Source organism: Centruroides vittatus, unplaced genomic scaffold, assembly GCF_030686945.1.
Source record: "Centruroides vittatus isolate TY-2023 unplaced genomic scaffold, ASM3068694v2 contig_880, whole genome shotgun sequence".
Lineage (NCBI taxonomy): Eukaryota > Metazoa > Arthropoda > Arachnida > Scorpiones > Buthidae > Centruroides > Centruroides vittatus.
The window spans coordinates 2303736-2326000 of record NW_027122572.1 but is presented as its reverse complement, the minus strand read 5'-3'; the positions used below and the strand labels follow the sequence as shown (position 1 = coordinate 2326000).

Below are 22265 nucleotides of genomic sequence, written 5' to 3'. Positions count from 1 at the left end.
GTTACATGCAGGCATAAGCACATTTAACAATCTGATACCTATTGGATTCAACTTTATGGACTATACTAACTCTAACTTAATATTTAAGTTGACTGAGAGAGAGTTTACATGAATCTACCTTAGTCGAATAATGCTGATGAGTCACTGTCTTCAGGTCTAGTCGATGTGAAGTTGGCATCAAGTAAGGAGTCTTCAATGTAGATAAGTTGGCTTGGAGAATGGCAAACAGGTCTTGATCTATGGCTGCTATGAGAATGTTTGCTTGGAGTATGGCTGGACAGGAATCAAGGGAGCCACCTGCTACTATGGTGGTACTACTATGGTTGTTGTACATCTTTGTTGAACTATGTCCTTCCCTCAAACTATGTTCACCCCAAAGACCAAGTATGCAGCCATTATAACCCCATCAGGTATGGGAATTCAGTCTCATGACCGTATGTTGACTAGTGATGACACTTCAAATGTGTCATCATTAGACAACGCTGGACTGGCTAGGGCAGTAGGAATTAGACTTGTTGTTGTCATTTTGTCATGGAATTGTTTAAGCCATCAAGTTCCCACATATCAACAACTGGACAGTGTTGACGATTTTGAACAATTGTTGATGGTTTGACTTTGTCCTTTATTTATTGGACCTATGGGAGACAGAAATACTGTAAATCGGGAAAAACTTTTCTCCCACATTAGAGTTAATTGAACAATTAATATCCAGATCTCACATCATAAACCAAAAACATTTATTACTAATAAAGTATTGCTGGAAGTTGTAAGGAATGTGTGACATTTATTAATGTTAGGATAAGTTCCAGCTTTGAACAAAACATTGCTTATAACAGAATATAACTTCAAAAATAAAATTAGCATTAATGTCTTATTTACAATCTTTTTCTAAAAAATTATTCTAGTTCCTTATCATTGAATTCAGCATTAAATTTTTTGTTTAATCCAACAATCATACAATTGTTATATGTATATATATATATATATATATATATATAACAACTGTATGATTAAGCACAAAAAATTAAAAAAAACCAGCAGAAAAATGTTAATAATTTTTAAATCTCTTTTTTTTTTTTGGTTTTTTTTGTGGTTAATTTACTTATATCCTGTTGTTTGTGGTGTTGAAATGAAGTTTGTGGAAAAATATATACATGTATATATATATTTTTTCCACAAACTATATATATATATATTTATATAATATATAGTCCGTAGCGTCTTATAGGTATTTTTTTTTTAAAAATTGATTAAAAATTAAGGCGCGTCTTATAGTCCGTAAAATACGATATATATATATATATATATATATATATATATGTGTGTATATATATTTCTCTTCTAACTGAAACAATACAAATATAGTATTTTATATAAGTGTATTTAAAAAGATAAAATTTTAATATTAATCAATATTTTCTAGCTGAAACTAATATTCCAAAAAAAGATTCAACAGCATCATCATCAAACTCTTCTACTATTATTATAATTGTTGTAGTAATCATGTTTATTGCATTTTTTATAATTTGTATCATCTTGCTACTTTGGATGAAGGTATGCATTTTTTAAAATAATTTTAATTAATTATAACAAATTTATATATGGAAACATTCCATATTTTATCAAATATAGATCATCTCTTAATCTTAATACTGTACATTTTAGATTTTTTAAATAAGATAGGGACAAATTTTATTTTTTATAGAAACATAATATTTAATAAAATAGTGCTATTAGCTGATAATTATAATAAAGTATGTCATTGATGACCGATAACAATTCAAATTTTACTTTAGTTTAGTTTGTGAATAAATTATCCTTAGCATCTACTTTATGAAGACATCTACATTGCTATTAATTTTAATTTTTGTATTTTAATTATTAATAAATCTTTTTAATTAATTATCCATATATTTTTTCATTATATTTAAAGAAGAAAAACAACTTGAAAATAAGTAATAGAATTGTAAATATAAAATTTTTTACTATTCAAATCTCCTGTAAACCTTGTAACCGGTGCAGCCAAAGTTCGTACACGAACATTTTCGGCCCCTCACTAGGTCCTTCTTCAAGCAAAATTTTCTTTTTCGACCGTTAAATCGAATAATATCCTCTTAACGAATAAAAATTCGAATCGTCAAAAATTCCGAATCTAACGAAACCACGTGCTATCCAATATTCCAAAGTTTTCGTAAGATGATCACGTGCTTATCTTCGTGATGTAATCATCTAAACGCAATCCGATTGTAACTTTTTCGATGCGACTTCCCCGTAAGGGTCTTTTTTATTCATTTGGCCCCAATTGTTTCAAATCGCTGTCTTGAATTAATGCCTGCCACGCTAAAAACAGCTTCATCTCATCCTTCAAATTGATTGGTTGGGTGTACTCGAAGTCTTTACAAATCTCCATTTGCTCCAACCATCTAAGGTGGTCCGTGTGACGAGTGGTGATGAGGAGTTTTGCATTCGTGAAGTTCGCTGTTATTTCCGGATCCGAGGCATAAATCGCAAGTGCGGTGTTGTTTCTGTTAGCCCTAATGTCTTGCTGATGTTCCTTCCATCTAATTTCCACCGATCATTTCGTGGCGCCGATGTACATTAAATTTCTATTAAATCTATGGTCCTTTAAAAGTGACCGCGTACACCCCTGGTAGTTTTTTCCTGTCCGGTCTATCCTTATCATTACGGAGTATTTGAAAAATCGACGGGCATCATCTGTATGCTATACGTATTTCTTATTTTTTCGCAATTCTTTTATATAACGATGCCAACTGGAGGTTGTACGTTACCGGTACCAGTCGTTGTGTCGGCTGTCCTATGCCGCCGTCGGGGGGTGGCGCCTGACGTGTACCGTCTTCATATTGCCTCTCTAACCTCCGTATTAATCTATCATATCCGTGCTCTTTTGCAAGTTCTCTCAGGTACTTCATTTCCTGTTCAAGTGCTTCCCGTGTCGAGCAGTGCGTGTGCGCCCTTTTGACCAAAGTCCTGAACGCCGAGACTTTGTAAAGGGTCACACTTGTGACCCTTACCAATAGCGAAAAAATCAAGGAATACGTATAGCATACAGACGATGCCCGTCGATTTTTCAAATACTCCGTAATGATAAGGATAGACCGGACAGGAAAAAACTACCAGGGGTGTACGCGGTCACTTTTAAAGGACCATAGATTTAATAGAAATTTAATGTACATCGGCGCCACGAAATGATCGGTGGAAATTAGATGGAAGGAACATCAGCAAGACATTAGGGCTAACAGAAACAACACCGCACTTGCGATTTATGCCTCGGATCCGGAAATAACAGCGAACTTCACGAATGCAAAACTCCTCATCACCACTCGTCACACGGACCACCTTAGATGGTTGGAGCAAATGGAGATTTGTAAAGACTTCGAGTACACCCAACCAATCAATTTGAAGGATGAGATGAAGCTGTTTTTAGCGTGGCAGGCATTAATTCAAGACAGCGATTTGAAACAATTGGGGCCAAATGAATAAAAAAGACCCTTACGGGGAAGTCGCATCGAAAAAGTTACAATCGGATTGCGTTTAGATGATTACATCACGAAGATAAGCACGCGATCATCTTACGAAAACTTTGGAATATTGGATAGCACGTGGTTTCGTTAGATTCGGAATTTTTGACGATTCGAATTTTTATTCGTTAAGAGGATATTATTCGATTTAACGGTCGAAAAAGAAAATTTTGCTTGAAGAAGGACCTAGTGAGGGGCCGAAAATGTTCGTGTACGAACTTTGACTGCACCGGTTACAAGGTTTACAGGAGATTTGAATAGTATTAGCCCGGTGTGTATAGGTGAATTATAAAATTTTTTATAAATGTTACATCAAATCTGGGAATGTTGCTTATTTCATGAAATAAGGTGATTTTGAATTGCTTATTTTGTGAAATTGCCATTTTATATTTTCCAAGAAAATATTGATTTTTGTTTCACTCTTTGAATTATGGGTTAGAAACATTAAACAAAGATTTATTTTAGTATTGTATTCTTACTAAAAGATAACTTAATGATATTTTTTACATACATGTTACATTAAATGCTACATTAGTGTTTAAGCATATATAATAGAAAAGTAAGTATTCATAGCAAAAACTTCAAAATTAGAAATTCGTAAACAATGGTAAACAGAGGTAAAAAAAAATGAAACAAAATGAAAGCTTTCCAAATAGGTAAGTTCATAAATTTACTACAATGATATGCTAATATCACTTGATGCAGTTGCCTATTTCATGAAATGAGTAACATTTCTGAATTTGGCATAACTTATATATATTCAATGAATTTTATATTTATTATATAAATTATATTGCTAGGAAATATACTATATTTTTGCAGAATAACCGACATGCCAATCTATCCGAGGAGACCATAAAATCGGATATCACCGTATGGCAAAAACTGGCATGCCATTTAAGTGAGGTTTTACATCCCTTTCTAGAGGGTGCATTAAAAAAAACAAACAAGTTATGTTATTTTACATAAAAAAAAACAACTAAAAAACGACTAAATAAAAACACAAGTTTTTATTTTAAAACTGTGAAACTGTCAGCATTACATCAAAAACTATGATTATATGTTTAATTTCTTCATTTTGTTGTTTTTCTAACAACGTAAAATACTCATGGAATTCCAAAAGTGCTTTTTTATGTGTATTTTATCATTATTTGATTTAAAAATGCAAAAATAAACATATTAAATTTAAGAAACTTGTGTAAATTATCTCAACTTATATGGATTAATATCAGCTATGTGTGAAATTTGAGAGGAAGATGTTATTTTTAATGTCAAGATAGATGGTCAATGTATCCCAAACTGACTTACTGTTACTACTAATACTACTAATGTTGAAAAGTCCTTAATGTCTTAAAATCAGAAAGAGTTTTCATTTACATGTCAGTCAAATTGCAATGTTATTATTTCATTGTACTTGGAAGAATGTTTTCTTTAATGTTTAATTAACAACTAGTTTTGTTAGATCTGATTAATTTTATATTTTAGTTACAGTTTAACCAGAATGCTGGTAACCCCCATTTTTATGTGGTCATTCTGTGAAAATACAGTATTTACAGTGATTCGTTCTAACGGGCCAAGGGGGATGCTAGTTAATTCTGCACCTGAAGAAGGCCTTGATGGAGGCTGAAAACGTTAGTAGGTTTTTGTGTCGAGTACAACACTGGTAAAAAGGTTTTTGTTTGTGGCTGTTTATACAGTGATACCTTGTACTTTGAACACTTCAGAGTTTGAATGCAAATTTTGACAAAACATTACCTTGGAGTTTGAACTATGCCCAATGAAAAAATGCACTAAAAGTATAAACACAATTTGCTGTGTGTCCAAGTTGTCTCTTGCTCTTGCTCTCATGTTTTCAATTCTTTTCTCATTTTATTTTTGGTATGTTTGATTATGTATATATTGTGTGTTATTTGTCACTTTTTAACAATTTCTTCCTTCAATTATTCTCTGTCAACAGCTTTTGGACACCCTGTACATTTTTTATCCTTTAATTCAAATTTGTGGAATGGAATTTTTTTAAACCACAATTGATATGTTCAAAGTCTAGGAGCATATTTCCCATATACATTATATATTTCTTTTACTGTTTGTATACAACATTACAGCCTTTCCAAAACACACAGAGCATAATATGCCTGATTTGCTTTTTATCTAAGACATTTTGATTTGATTTTATTCAAACAAAACATGAAGTAAAAAGTTTAAAATAAGTTTCTAAATCAGGAATACAATCTCACATTAGCAATAATGTGTTAAAATTTACAGCTGTTATAATTAAATTACATATCTAAGTTAAGTAATTATAACTTAAAAATATGCAAAAACTTTCTGTTCAAATATAACCTTTACTTATACTTGTACTTTGAACACTTCAGAGTTTGAATGCAAAATATACTTCTTGGATGTCATTAACTATGACATCCAAGAAGTATATGGAAGCAACAAAGGAAGATTGTAATATTGATGATTGAGGTGAAAAAGAAAGTTATCACAAAGTATGAAAGCAGTACAAATGTGGCAGATCTGGCAGCCCGAAAGCTTATTTTTATTATATAATATATATATATATATATATATATATATATATGCCTTGCTGGGGTTTGCAATGTCCGGTTGAGTGAGTGCCTTGGGAGATATGTACAGTATTTACTTATTTTGTTTATTATTTTCATATTTCAATTTATTATTAGGGCATTTAATAATGTTATTTTTACCTTAAATTATATGTATTTGCAGTTTTAAGTTTATCGAAATGGGTATTGTTAGGGTCTGGGATTAATTAATTTACTTTCCATTATTTCTAACAGTAGCAGTAGCACAAAGGGGATGAAGACTCAGGACTACTCATAGGTATTGCCTGGGTGTGAAAAGGGGATAGGAAAGATGAGAAGAGTTGAGGAAGGTGGAAGGTGAAGAAAAAGTAAGATAGGATAGATGGTGAAGTAGGAAGACTTGTGAGCACCTGCATTACATTTATTAACAAAACAAAAGATAATATACGAAATATATACAATGAATACATAAGTTACAGTAGTTGAAAAATGATGACAAGGAAAAAACTAAGGCGTAATGGGTACATTAATACAGTGATAAACATACAAACATTAATACAGTAATAAACATACAAAAGGTCCAATAATAGTAGGATGAACTAGTTAAAGGTAGGGTCCAGTGCGCCGGTGGCGTGGATGAATTTTTCTAGGGCTGCAAAAATGTCTGGATCTTCCACGAGAGCTCGTGGTGGACAGGGCCAATTGAAGCCCTTTTTTAGCGTTACTCCTGATCTGATGATTGTCGTGTTTGGTGCAGTCAAAGATCAAGTAAGTGGCATTCTGTATGGAGATGTCATCACAGTCACAATAGGGATGTTTCCTAAGTTCAAATTGATGTAGGTATTGCTGGAAATTTCCATGATCTGTCAGGAGCTGTGTGTTATGGAAGTTGGTGCAGAAGTTCTTGTTTTAAGATGTTTGGACGAGATGTTTGGAAAGTATTGGTAGGTCGCTCTTCTGGAGTCTCCATCTTCCCACTCATGTTGCCACAACTGGATGGCGGTACTGTGAATCGTGGTTTTAATTGAGATGTCTGAGGCTCCCCAGTAGGTGGGGGTGGCAGAGGAAGCAGCAGCTTGCTTTGTGAGGGAGTCCGCCAAAGAGTTCCCTTCCACCTCTGTATGGTCCCTGATCCATTAGAAGGCCATGCTGTTTTGTGAGCAGAGAGTTTTTTCCTGAATACGAAGAGAGAGAGCCAAGATTGTTGACTATTCTCCTGATAGCGACTTGGCTATCAGAACAGATCCTAATATGACGATTCCTGATCTTAGAGTTGTTAACATATTTGAGCTTGCAGAATGGCAAACTGTTCAGCTTGAGTAATTGTACAGATACTAGCAAGACAATAGCTTGCCTGGTAAGAGAAATTGCTATTGTTGCATTCCTTAACCACAAATGCTGACCCCACCTTGCTGTGGCTTTTAGATCTGTCGGTGAATATCTGTATATAATAGTTGGGATTGTCATGAAAGTCTAAGATAGAAATATCACCTGCGATACTGGGATGGAGTTCTGAGACCTCAGGCTTACCATTTAGGTTAGATGTAAGGTGGGAAAGAAGGGGATCGTTCAAGTTGGGAAAAAGCACAATCTCCATAAATTTGTAAAGTTCACTGTCTTGTTCGTCAATTGACCCTCCGTTGAGCAGGTGCCACAGCCATATCTCCTCCTTTGCCCTAATGTGGAGGGGAAGGACACCAGAAAGAACTTGGAGAGCAGCCGTCGGGACAGTCCTATAAGCTCTGCACTACCTGAGAAGGGAGAGTCTTTGAGCTCTGTTTAATTTCTTTTTGATGCGAACATTGTTGACTGCCTCTGCCCAGAAGGGGGCGCCATAGAGGACAATGGTTTCAATACATGCTTTGTAGATTATTTTGATGAATTTCTCGTTCATCTCTCAACTCTTATGGCTTATACCTTGGAGTCCGTTAGAAATTTTGATGGCACGATTAGTAACGTTGGTGATATGTGATGCCCACTTCATACTTTGATCAAAAGTTAACCCAAGGTATTTGAGACTTGTAGTATTTTTAATCTTTTGATGATTCATGAATATCCTCAAGGGCTTTTTAAGTTGTCTCCCCTTAGATAAGACCATGGCTTCACATTTGTTGAAATTCACTTGAAGATTGTTATTTACACACCATTTGTGAATTTTGTCTAAAATTTTGTTAGCATCTTGTTGTAGTATTTCATTGTTGTAGTTTGACAACATCACAAGGGTATCATCTGCATACCCTTGGATGATACCAGAGCTGGGGTGGGTGTTATCCTTGTTGAGTTGAAGCAGTCCGTCATAGGCAATGTTCTGTGGTTGTTTGTTGAGAAGGGCTTGTAAACCCGTGAATGCACGTTACAAGTATGAACACAGAAACTGATACACAATTAAAAGTCTTTTTATTTCCCTTCCGGAACACGGTTCTTTCCTTTTCTAATTTACAAATGATCCCAACTGGAATAACTTCACTGAGGAAGGGGTCGCCACGTACAAAGAATCACACCCGCGCTCGTAACACAAACTTTTTACACCCGACTTAAAACTAAACTTATATCTACCTTAAAACTAAAAAGGAAAGGGGAAACAGATAGATTTAGGAAAGAACGAAAGTAGATAGAATTAGATGAAAGGTACCTGGGTCTACGATGATCGGTGATTTCGCTGGAGTGTATTTCCGCAATGGCAGTCGTTTTTCTCTCTTTTTCCTTGTTCGGCTGTCTGCCCTCGACGTCTTTCGATTCCCTCGGTTTTGTGTCTATTTTCTCTTGGCCTCGACGGTCCTGTAGCCTCCTTTCGACTTTTCCCGTTCCTGGTCGATTGCTGGCTCACACTTCCGTCCTTCTCGAGGTCCAGTAGAAAAGTGTCCCTCGTTCACCACTTAGCCTTCAGGGCGTTCTCGCCTTCTTTTGTTCTTACTTAGGAGGGGTAATCCTGCCCTCCAGCAATAACGGTCAGGTTGTTTAGACAAAGGAGAAAGGAACGGAAATAAGAGAATAGAATGAAGGAAGAAGGAAGATAGAAAATATATATATATCTATTTACAACTTATGAATTAAACAAAAATATACAAGAAAACAATATGGCTGACGGCCACAGTTCCAAAGGCCTGTCCCGAACGGGATTCCTGAGGGCAACCCCTGGACAAGAGACGGATGATTCTTTCACCATAGTTGTATATACCTGCGGTCCTGTTTTCCAAATAGTTGAGCAGTATTTCGAAAGGTTCTGAGGGCATTTAAAGGATTTAAGTTGGCCCATTAGGGCAGGCCACCACAGAGTATTAAATGCATTTTTAAAATCTATTGAAATGAGTAGAGTGTGCTCTCCTTTTTTTCCATGAGTTATTAATATACTTGGTAACCTTATTGATGGCATGGTAAGTAGATTTGCCCTTTACAAAGCAATATTGTTGTTTATTTAGGAGGTTATTAGTATTGAGAAAATGATTAATCCTTTTGATAATGTGGCCGTCCAAAACCTTCCCTTGAACAGAAAGGAGGCTGATGGGTCTAAGTTGGTCAGCCTTCTTAATGTTATCGTTGTCCCTTTTAGGGATAAATTTGATGTCTGTGTGCTTCCAACTATTTGGGAAGACCCCTTGCTGTAGGCACTTATTATAGATGTATACTAGGGCTGTAGGAACGGCATTGAATGCATGTTTAAGCATTAGAGGCGTAATACCATCAAGTCCAGGGGACTTTTTGTTTTTTAAAGATTTGACTGCCCTGTACACCTCGTTATATGAAAATGGAATGTCGTCATCTGTTTCAGTGAGGACATTCATGTTGTTTCTGATGTCTTTTTGTCTGGGAGTGTCACTAGAGGCATCATCCAATGGAAAATAGACGTCCATAAGGTGTTCCATAGTTGGGTTCTGGTAGAAAATTCAGCATTAGCATTCAGCATTAAACTAGTAAAAAAATTCTTCAAAGTGAAACTGATCGTGGGGTATATGCTTGTTAGTTGCTGCACAAATTTGAAAAATTCCTCCTCTGTATTCTCTCATATTATTAAGATATCATCGACATAGCGCAGATATAGTGACAGATAACTGATGGCAAGAGGGGAGTGGAAAATTCTACGCTCAATTTCTCTCATAATGAGCTCAGCTAAGACTGCAGATAGCGGGGAGCCCATAGGAACCCCTCACTTTTGCAAGTAGATGTTCTTGTTGAAAAGGAAATAGTTGTGCTTAGTGATGAAAGTTAGGGCGTCACATATGTATAGCACCTGTTGTATGTTAAATTCATTTGTGATGATCAAGGCGTTGGCAAGCATTACGGCTTCAAAAACAGGCACAGATGGGTATAATGACACCACATCCAATTTGTAGAAAGTATAGGAGCATTGGTGTGTTCTACTTATGCTGGATACAATGGAGGACTTGGCAGCCACAGATGATGGGGTAATGTATGGTGAATCTGGAAGAAGTTCATGCAAGAACTTTGCGAGCGCCTTTTCTAGGAAAGATGTAGGATGCGATCTCTTATTTACCAGTGGACATAATGGCCAGTTTGTTTTGTGCGTTTTTGGTTGGAAAAATAGTCTAGGGCATGTTACGTTTGTGAGAGGATCGAAGCACCCAGTTAGGGTTGAGGCTACTCCTGGTAATGCTATTATTTTTCTTGCTCTTCGTAGTACTGTTGGTATCGGATCGTCATTTACTACTTGCAAGTGTGATTGTGATAGGAACCCATTGGCTCTAATGATAAAATCATCCTCCCTGCACAGAACGAATCGTTTGTCTTTGTCAGAAATTAATAGCCTCAAGTCATTCCTAGCTAGGAATTGCATTACTACTTTTTGGTTCACATAACGCTTAGGCACACCAGATACTTGCTTCACCGCCGCAAGCTTCGTGACGATTTCTAATTCCATTTGTGGGTGCGTGGTTACTGTCTGACAGGACTTCAATGCTGCTAAAGCAGCTGGCACAAACTGGTTAAGGTCGGTGTTGTTGGGGGGAAATGTACTTGGGTTCCTTTTGTAGGACATCGTGCACTTCGACAGGCACATCCTCATCCGCGTAATTGTAATATGGAGTGGTTGCTAGCACTCTTTCTTGTGTGCGTGATGAGCACATTAACCACTGTAGTTTTTTGTTCAACTTCTTTCTTATCGTCTGCGTAGAATTGGATGCTATACTCTGTATTTTTCCTAGTTGAACATATAGTGTTGAAGGATCACATGTTTTAGAGAATTGTAGATGCGTTTCATACTTTTGTAGTTCTGCTTCCGCGAGGCACTTACGTTTCTTCCTGATTAGCTTGGCTAAAAAGGATTTTTCTACCCTCGGAATCATCCCTCATAGGCACACCGGGAATGTCTTGCGTTTGAGTTGTATACTCTTCGGTTCTACCTGTTTTGTTCTGTACATCAAAAGAAATTGCAGTTGGGCAAGTAATTTTGCCACAGCTTCACTTGCTTCAGCAATAGGAAGTTTAACGCCAAACTCAGTGGAATTTTCTACCAGAACCCAGTTAAACTTGGCGTGAGCTCTTAATTTTATTTTGTTCCATAGTTTCTTTATAAGTAGTAGTATGATTCCCATTGTCTTTGCGAAGGTTAATTGGGATACTAGTGTTCTTTCTTGGCTTACATACTATGTAATAAGAATCCGACTAAACAGAAAGATTGCCCATTTTAGTACAGAAGGCCCTCCAGTCCTGTGTCCGAGTCTTATTAATTTGCATTTTGTAGTTGTTCAGAGATTGCCTATATTTATTCCTGGTGTCTTCTCTGTTAATGGGGTCCCAGGACCTTTGGAGGCACTTAAGGTTAGCCTTCACCTGCTGCCTTAACACCTTTAGGTTTTTGTTCCACCAAGGTGCCCCCCTTCTTTTTGCTAACAGTACTAGTGGTTGCCTTTTGGTAAGCTTGGAGAATGGAGTTAGAATAGGTGTCCACTAATTTATTGATTTCCACTTTATAAGGGTTAGTCTTTAACCAGATGTCCCTGAACACATCTTTGAACTGTACCACACATACCAATCTGTGTGGTATTTGGCCTCAGTGTTAGTGTTGCTAGTCTGGATATTCTGGAGATTCCGGATATACCGGTGATCACTGGCAGTAATGGTGTCAGAAGTTTCACAGAAGGTAATTAAATGGTGGGAAAAAGAATTGGTGAGACAAACGTCTACCCAACTTTTGCCTCTATCAGTGAAATAAGTTGGAAGGTTACTGGTGTTCCTAGAAGTAAGAGAGTTTTTGGCCATAAATTCCTCTACAAGGTGTCCTCTGGGGTCACCAAACGGACTGTGCCAAATTGTAGATTTGGCATTTAAATCACCCCCAATAAGCCATGGGTGATGACCAATAGAGTTGTTTATATTGTCAAGATCATTGATAAGGTTCTCAAGCTGATCATTAGGAGAGCAGTAGGCGGAGGAGAGGTACAAGACGCCATTATCAAAAGTTAGCAGGATGGTAGTAACCCTCTCAGTACTGCAAGTAGGGCAAAACTGAGTGTTGAGATTCTTGTTACGTACCAAAATACCAGTAGTAATACAGGTTGTATAGTCTTTTGGAGGATACGTCCTCCATTTCTCGAACCGGACAATACTGTTGTTCACCAGGTACAGTTCTTGGATTAACAGTATATCAGAATTCCAATCTTCCACAGTTTTCAGCAATAGAGAAGAAGCAACTTTGCATCTCTGCAGATTTATCTGGGTTATGTTGACATTATTCGTAAGGTGACTACAGTAGAGCATCGATTATCCGACTTAATTGGGGACTGGGGTTGGTCGGATAACTGAAAAATCGGATAACCGGAAAGTATGAAAACATACATTATTAGTATAGTGTATTAGGCCTGGTTTAATTAAATACTAGCCTCCCTTTTACAGTCAAGCCAGTGCTGCCAGCTAAAACATGCAAAAATTTAACAAAAATAATATTAAAGTAGCCAAGACATAACCAAATATTGTAGCGCCACATCACTAGTGGACATTTGAATTTGCCGACTAGAACGCGGTCGGTTAACCGATAAGTTGGTTAATTGGCGGTCGGATAATCGATGCTCTACTGTATTAACACTGTTGGAGGAGAGGATACCAGTGTGAGTGGAAGGAGTTATATTGTTATATGCCATAGTCTGTTTGTTTGATACTTTGTTGCTTTAATCTCTGAGTGATCTGACATTGTGCATTAAAGGCATTATGATCTTCAGTAATGTGTTTATTAGTAGGTTGATTCTCATTGTGTTCTTTACAATTAATGCATGATGGTGTTTTGTGTTTCCTCGTGCAATCTGTATATTTATGCTCTCTTCCACATTGGCTGCAGGTAAGCCTGTTATTGCAGTCACGGGCCATGTGATTATAACCGCAACAGTTGTAACATCTAATTAGCAGTACAAAGTCATCTACACGTACACTGGCCCAACCCAGAGAGACGTACTTACTGTTTAATATTACTTGATGGATCTTAGGAGTTACCAAGAGAACAATGTGACCACAATTTTCTTTCACTCTTCCCCTATGTATAATTGTCCGAACTTTACAGTCTTGTAGTAATTCTTCTCTCCTTATTTGACCCCAAATGTCATTTTGCTCAAATAGTGCCTCAGGTATTTCTTCTGCTGAGATAGAATCAGGGACATTAAGAAAAAGTAAGCACGGTTTCCTGCCCTCTGCCTGTTTGCATTCAATTTTATCAGCTACCTCGGGTAAGGCTCGAATTGCGTTAGTCAATAGTTGACAATCCTTAGTATTCTTCACTCAAACGCATATTCCGTCTCCTTTAATTTTAAAGACGGACTTTATCTGTACCCCAATACGAAGGGGTTCAACCCTTTGTTTGATTGTTTTAGCTACTTCATCCATATTTATCCTGGACCCATTCTCTGTTTGCCTAGGGTATACTAGCACCGCATGGTTGCCCCCAAGCCTTCTTTGTCAATTTTGTTGTTCAAAGTTTTCTGAATAACAGATGTCATCTTGCTTTGTTTTTAGTTGGTCGTAAGGACCTCTGAATAAGATAATGGGTTGGGAGCAGTAGTAGTGGGTTGAGAAGCACAATTGTTTCTAGCTTCCTTAACAATGCCAAGCAATTGGTTAACACATCCAAAGAGTTTAGTTACCTTCTCCCATACTATCATCCTTTGCGGTTTAGTAATGTAATTGCCATTATTTTCTGGCAAGAGACCTAAGATCCCACCTAGGAGCTTGCCCGTCTCATGAATGATACAGTCTTCAGGAGTCGTAAATGATCCTTCAAAATTATCATCCATAATAATACTCTGCTCGGAGGCTGTGCACTGAGAAGCCATAGCCGAATAGCACACAACACTAAAAGCTTGAGGGGGGACTAAGGCGAAAAATGAGTGAAGTGCAAACCCTACTAACAACCTGTGCAACTTGGTGGAGGGAGAGGAGGAGCAGAACTGGCTACCTCCTCAAGAGCCCAAGATATACAGAAAACCCTCCAGTTGACACGAAGATAAAATTGGAGAATGAAGACTAACACAACCATATAATGACAAAAACAAGGCATAGAAAGATCAATAATTAATTAATAAATACAATTAAAATAATCTAGAGTACTTAAGGCTACTAATCCATTAAATACAGTTGAAAATAATTCAACTACCAAAGACAGCTAGAGAATTGACTAATTAAAATAAAAGTTAACTATTTAATCCTATTAAACCTAAAACAACAAAATTTTAACCTCAAATAAAGCTTAAGTACTGAAAACCCATTTCAAAAAAAAAAAAAAAAATAGAGTGGCCATTAGAAAAGATTGTTACGACCGTTACTACGGCAGGAAAGGCCATTACAAAGCTCGTTATATTTAAAAATATACATAATGAACTAAGTATAATTTAAACTAGTGTAACACGTAGGAAACTTAACTTAACAGAACTTTACCAAAATCACTCCCGACCTAGATAAGGACCCCCCTATTTGTGCCCCCAATTCCTGCCCCCTAACCTTAGGTCCCACCCTCTTTAACCTACCAAAATTACAAAATTAAAACCCCTCTAACTCCTCCCCTAATTAACCTATCAAAACAATTAAGGTGTCCTACAAACCAGCAAACAAAGTCCTTTCTCCATTATTTCTAACAGGAAAAATTGATTTGGAGTTTGAATGACTTCCCAGAATGAATTAATTTTAAAATACAAGACATCACTGTATGTATAGTTTTCTAGCAACATACAGGGTAACCATAATTAAAATAGAGGTGTTTTTGAACTCTATTGTACAAAATCTGTTCAGCCAAACTTGACCAAAATTGGTGTGCATACTATTCAGCATATGGGATTTTGATTTTTGTAATAAAAGTTTTTATTTCAGATTTTTGTCACTAGAGGAAAAATGATGCTGTACTTGGAATAAATAAGGTATAGTAAAGAAAACAAAAGGTAAATAGTTGACATTAGTTTTTATTCTGACTGAATTACAAATATAGTTCAACATGTTGGCCTGCACAAGTTCTGAAAACTGGATTCTACGAATCATACAGTATTTTCTACTATCAAGTGCAACATATCTCTATCGATTTGTGCCACATAAAGTATTATTCAGTCCTTCAAAGTTGCAGAAGTCAAAGTCAACATGTTCTTGGTAAACCAAGTTTTTTAGGTGGTGATATGCTACATTTTGCATTAGAAAATATGGTTCTTAGAATCCAGTTTTAGGACATGTGCAAGGCCAATATATTGAATTGTATTTATAATTGAGTCGAAATAAAAACTATTGTCAACTGTTACCTTTTGTTTTTTTTACTATGTCTTATTTATTCCATTTACAGTGCCATTTTTCCTCCAGTGGAAAAAATCCGAAGTAAAAATGTTTATTACAGAAATTGAAATCCTATGCTTTATGTTTCTAAATTTGACATTTATATCACTAGTGAGTTCTCTGTTGAGTCCTGCCATTGAATGATCTGACATCATGTTTTGTAGAAAAAAGAAACATTTGCATTGAGAGGGTGCTTTTTATGATGGTCAACTTAAATAAAGAGAAGGCGACAATTATGGATGTTTTGCTGAATAACTAAAGTAACTCACTTAAACATTATCCAAATAAACCCATTTATTTGAATGAACTCTTACCTGTATCAAATTCTTCTATAATGGGTCTTTTTACAATAATTTGAATTTATTGAATATTTATATATATTGAATTTTTAGGACAAATTCATGGAGGTAGTTTGTCTGAAAAAAGCTTAATATTTCAATATTGACCAAATTATCCAACATATAATCAAGCAATCATATGTTTTATTATATATAGACAATTCATTAATCCGACCACTATTACAGTGTCCACAGCAAGAGTGAATCAATAGTTTCTATAAGCAAAATTTATTTGTTTTATGCAAGCCATGTTAGTTTGTTGAATATTCAGTGGTCTTTCAGGTTGTTGAGATTGTTGAACTTAATGGTGAACCAACGTTGATGTCACAGGTTTCAATGGACAACTCAACAGTCCATTGTTTTCTCACCATTGAGCCAATTGTTAATAGAAACATATCCATGGTCTGAATAGTTTGTACATCAATTTTGGTTGAGTTTGGCTGAACAGATTTTGTACACCTGAGCTTGAAACATCTCTACTTTAATTAAGGCCATCCTGTAATTTAGATTGAGAAGCAATTCAACATGATGGTTGAGTTAATGAGAATTGTTGAAAATTATTTTGCTAGTTTTTAAAAATTTTAATGAATTTTAAAGAGTCTGAACTATTTTGGTGCAAATTAATGAAATTTATAAAGTATTTTATTATTTATCAGCTGGAACATTATTTTACTTGATTGGTTTAAATTATTTTATTTATTCCAGACTAAATATTCATGGATTTATTTAATAATTTCATTTAAATGTAATTTTTAAAAATACATAATTTTAAAAGTAATATATGCATATAGTATATATAACATAATAAATATTTTTCATTTTAACAGAGAAAAAGAAAATTATCAAGATATAATTCGTTTTTATTTAAGAAGGGGCAAATAAATCTTTTAAGTTCTGAACTCCCTTTGGAAGACCAAGTAGATTTATTACCTTATGATCCACGATGGGAGTTTCCCAAAGATCGTTTGAAACTTGGTATAGTAATTTATTTTGTAATAATTTATAATCAAATGAATTTCATAAACACAGCTTTAACACAAAAAGCAACATTTTAATAACAACAGACAAAGTAATTAACATTAAATACAAGATATCTGAAAATTATTTGTACCATTATGAAAATTTTTAAAATACAGTAGAGCGTCGATAAGTGGAACGTCGGTAAGTGGAATGGCCGGAAAGTGGAACGATTTTCAGTCGGACTGTGTCGTGCTGAATCGAATGTTTTTGATACTAAATTTACTTCTAAAGTATAATTTTCATGTTTTTTATATTCTTTAATATATTTATTTTGTTTGTACAAAATGCAGAAATAATTTTTAACGATACGATAATGCCTCGATGATTATTATAAAAATTTTCGTTAGGCTTAAAATCGACGAAAATTCAACACGAAGCGACACGCAACGGAGAAAAATTCAACAGGAAGCGATACGCAACGGAGAAAAATTTGAACATCGGACAGGTTAATGTATTTTTTCGTACAAAGTCGGAAACTGGAACAAATCATTAACTGGAAGGACCCCAGTCCCCAATTGGTTCCACTTATCGACGCTCTACTGTATAAATCAGTAGAGATAAAAATAAACTGAATGCTTTAGCTTATAGAGCAACTTAAAAAGTTTTTCAGGATGGCATCACTGGCATTCCCAGCATTCATTGAGAGAAAATTCAAATTCAATGATCACAAAGTGAAATTTGCATTGTGGCTTTCATTATATTTGACCACTATGCATTATGGTGATTAAGAAAAGCCATAACGCATTCTGAACATTAGCTGATGCAACCATGGATATGACAGAATGGTTAAAATTGGTTTGAATGCTTTAGTTAGGGTGCCTGATGTTGATCGAGGACATGCAGCTCCCAGAAATGTTTTAGTTGTTGTTATGAGCATTTATCCATCAGGTCTCTATCAGTTGGGAAACAAGGGTCTTCTTGATTTACTTTATGTTTGTAATGAATTTACAATTTCTGACAGTTACTTTATTAACATTCAGGACATACCCTCAACTTCATTAACACTTTGCTCAGCTTTCATGTTAACATTTGGAAGTAAGCAAGGGTTATTTTGTGTCACTGTAAAAGATACCGTATTGATATAAAATGCAAATGTCACTCAAAGAACATAAAAGGCAACTTGAAATATCACAGTAATAGTTCTTGTAAAAATAAATCACTCTGCAACATTCTTGTTTCTCATAAAAAAGACTGATTTAATAAAAGTTCCTGACAAAATACAATAGACCCCCCCTATAACACGGTAGATACGTTCTGTGTTATATGGTCACTTAAATACATGAGCCAATCACAGCCCGGCACATGTGCAGTTTAGGGGCTACGGCTGTTTGAAAGGTTTTCTTCCATAAAATTGTGAGGTTGCAGACGAGGTCCGTAAATCACGAAATTCTTCCATTTAAATTACAACAATAGATTATATAGAAAAGAGAGAGAGAGAAAAAGAAAAAACTCTTGATCTAGACATCGCGATGCAAAATGTAAACAACGAGTGTCGGAACAGGTGCCGGAACATGTGCCAAAACACGTGTTCAAAACGATCCATCTATGTCAAATGGAAGAGTCGAACTCTGACACGAAAGTTTATAAATAAATGGAATTATGACAGAAATCGCAATTAACGGGCTAAATTATGAGTTCGAGACATGTAAATCTGTCAACAGTCTCCGAACACAATGGTCAAAAAGACGCCAGATGGACACTCCAAGTCAGACCTTTCCCATGACCCGGGTCGTTCCGAGTTTCGCCTAGAAACAAGGGAAAGACCAATCGGAAAACGGGAAAGGGGATGAGGAGCCAATCGGAAATCAGAATAGCGAGCGAAGAACTATAAAAACCCGGGATCCCGAAGGTCGAAAGAGTCTCCTCCGCATCCCGCAAAGAGCTGTGACCTGTGTTGTGTTGTGTTGCTGCCAACGACGTACGACGCCTCCGCACCTCTGCGAGCATCGGTCCAGCGATCTCATCTCGTCCGCCCCGGGGATTCGACGGAAGGGAAATCCTCACCACTCCGAAGGACTGTAGAGAAGTGGACTGTCTATTGTGGATGTAAGCATATATGTTCTCCAATAAACGGGTTTCCTTATGTAAAACACTTGTCATCATTTGCCTCCTCCGCCACTCCCACATGCAAACGTCCCTTAGGTTCATCCTGACACAGGGATTCACTTATCCCCACCTGTCGGCGACCTTACAAAATTAATTGATTCTAGGCTGATTTGACTCAACATTTCCAAATCACGTATAATTTTTTGGGAATAATCTATATAAACTATGCTATAAACAAAAAATTGTAGGATTACTTACCAAGTGTGCACCGTTCGATGACGTCATTGCTTAAGCTCGTTTTCATCACAGAGCTGCTCATCGAACGGTGGACACATGTTTCCTGATAAGTTATTTTTCTGCGAAAAATTCGCTGAACTTTGGAGACACCATTAATATAAATATAATTTTTATGGCTGTTGAATAATAAATGTTTTTTAGTAGGTCCAGTGCTTGTATAAACTCAATGGTTTCTGCAATGGCCGCTATTGGTCCAGATTTGACCAATCCTGTCATGGATGCAAGACTATGGTAAAACGTCATCGCCAACTCATGTCGTGACACAACATGAGTTGGCGATGACATTTTACCATGTTATACAAGTCTCTTTTAGCATGTTATACGAACACAATTGCAATTTTTTTGCCGTATTATATAAATCCGTGTTATATGAACCCATGTTATAGGGGGGTCTACTGTAATTATTTTTAGTAAATTAGTTGTTTGGAAATGTTGACATCTCGAGCACCACAACAGATTTTCATGAATGATTAAATGTTGTTGAAAAGTAATCAAGTTACATTTCTGTATGTGGCAAATAATTTTGTTACCTACTTATATAAGATAATTGAAGATACATAAATCATAATGAAAAAGAAAGTTTGTGGCTGTACACCATGTGTTTGTATATAGTTTATATTTTATTTTTATTTTTAGTTTTATTTTCACTTTCACTGCTTTCACTTTCACTTTCAATGCTTTTATCCCCTTTCTTTTCTTTGCCTATTGTCTTTCCTCTTTGGAATGTCTCTCCGAAATTCCTTTCCTTATATGGCCATCGCATATCCCCTAAAACAAAGAAAGGGTGCGCGGCCCCTGAGGGGATGAGTACGAAACCAGAGGGCAGAAGGGTCGTGAACTAGAAAAAAGAAAGGATTCGGACTCAAGAGAAGAGAGGAGTGAAACAAGCTTCTGGCGCATTCTGGCAGTGTGCAGAAAAGAAAGAGTAGCGTTTCATAGACGGACTAAAGATTTTGTTGTGATTGATCCATTTTGTTTGTGATCGATTCATGATAATTAACTGTGAATTTTTGCATCTGAACTGTCGATGAGCGATTGAACTGGAAGGAAGAAGAGAATCCCCTCCACATATTTTGTGTAAGACCCTCGCCAAGGACGTTATAAAAGAGACCAATTTTTTGAAGACCTCAAAGACCAACACTGGGTACCCTTTTCCTAATTTCTTACATTTTCTTACCTGTCCTTTATTCTCTTCCTTTAGTTTAATATTAGTTTTAATTTTCATTTTTATTCGTATTTGTGATAGCATAATATTAGCGTAAGATTAGTTTTAATTATTTTTCCTTTGTCACGAGCTATATATGAGTCGGGGAATTTTTGTACAATATTGTTCGCTCATATGATTATTTCCATCTGTCAGGATAGAAAATATACTGGCATCCTAAAAGAATCTGTAGCTAAAAATTTTTACCTTAATTAAAAGTTTCCTTTTTCATTTTTATTTTGGTTTCATGTGTATTTCTTTTAACAAAGAAAATAACATATTTTCACAAGTTTTATTTTCTTATCATCACCTCATTATTAGTTAACATCCAGAACTTGTGGTGACTTTTAACCATAATAAATCCATTGCACAGTGGTTTTTAACTAGCAGCTGATTTTTATGTCATTGTGTAGAGCAGTGGTTTCCACCTTTTCTAGGATGTGGAACACTTTTGTGAGAAATTTTCTTTAGCGGAACACTTACTTAAGTTAATATGAAATACATAAGCTTGTCATCAGTTATTTTATTAGAATTGAGCAGTTATAATTCAAAATCTCTACTCATATTATTAACGCCAATTCTAAGACAGGAAAAAATATATCTAAATAACTTTAATGGGAAACTTGTGCCTGATGTATTTTACTTATTTCATTCAGTTTTTATCATTGCCTTTATCTTATTCGAAACAGCAGTACACTCCATAAGTACGAGTCGTACATACATATTTAAGTTTATGAAAATTTTATGATTTTAATTTTTTGATATTCGGCGGCTCGAATACGATTGTACACTTTCCGATTTGTGACTAAATTTGCAGAACACTTGGGAGATGCTTACGGAACACCAGTTGGGAACCACTGGTGTAGAGTACATCAAGCACCTACTACTACTGTACATGTAGTTTGACCTTTAGCACCTTTAAGCAAAACTAAAAAAACAAATGTGTATTTTTCTCCATACATTTTATTTCTTTGAAATTTTTTAAAGTATGAAAATTAAATTGTTGTTCAGCACTAAAAATTGTAAACAAAAATGTTTTGAGGCTAGAACCCATATAAGTTACAAACCACTGTGAGTCATATCACTCTCTATTATGGTTGCATCAGCTAACTTTCAGAATGCATTATGGCTTTTCTTAATCACTACAACATGTATTGGTCAAATATAATGAAAGCCATGATGCAAATTTCACTTTGTGGTCATTTTGAATTAGCCACAGCATGTTGTGGTCATTTTTTTCATTCAATGAGCGATTTTCAGTCTTTGAGCCTAACATATATATATATATATCAATATCAATAATCAAAAAAAATTAATTAAAAAAAGGCTTTAGAATCCAGGAGGCACTTGGCAATGCATTAATGAGCAAGGTTGGGTCAGTCAATGAAACAATGAGTTGCCTCGTGGCAAAATAAGTGGTCAGAAATGTTCAAAAGGAGAAAAAAAATGATTAAAAATAATGAAGTCCTGTATACTTAGTTTAATCTTGTTTATAAATAGTTCATACAAGAGTGCCAGC

At 35.6% G+C, this 22265-nt stretch overlaps 1 protein-coding gene across 2 annotated transcripts in view; it reads left to right on the top strand.

The window, feature by feature from the left end:
- Positions 1 to 22265, top strand: part of LOC136983362 (vascular endothelial growth factor receptor 1-like) — a 140056-nt gene that overhangs the window by 89520 nt on the left and 28271 nt on the right. For both annotated transcript variants that reach the window (XM_067280079.1, XM_067280078.1), the window contains exons 12-13: positions 1424 to 1554; positions 17007 to 17154. In XM_067280079.1, the coding sequence (XP_067136180.1) occupies positions 1424 to 1554; positions 17007 to 17154 (279 nt within the window). The remainder of the gene's footprint in view (positions 1 to 1423; positions 1555 to 17006; positions 17155 to 22265) is intronic.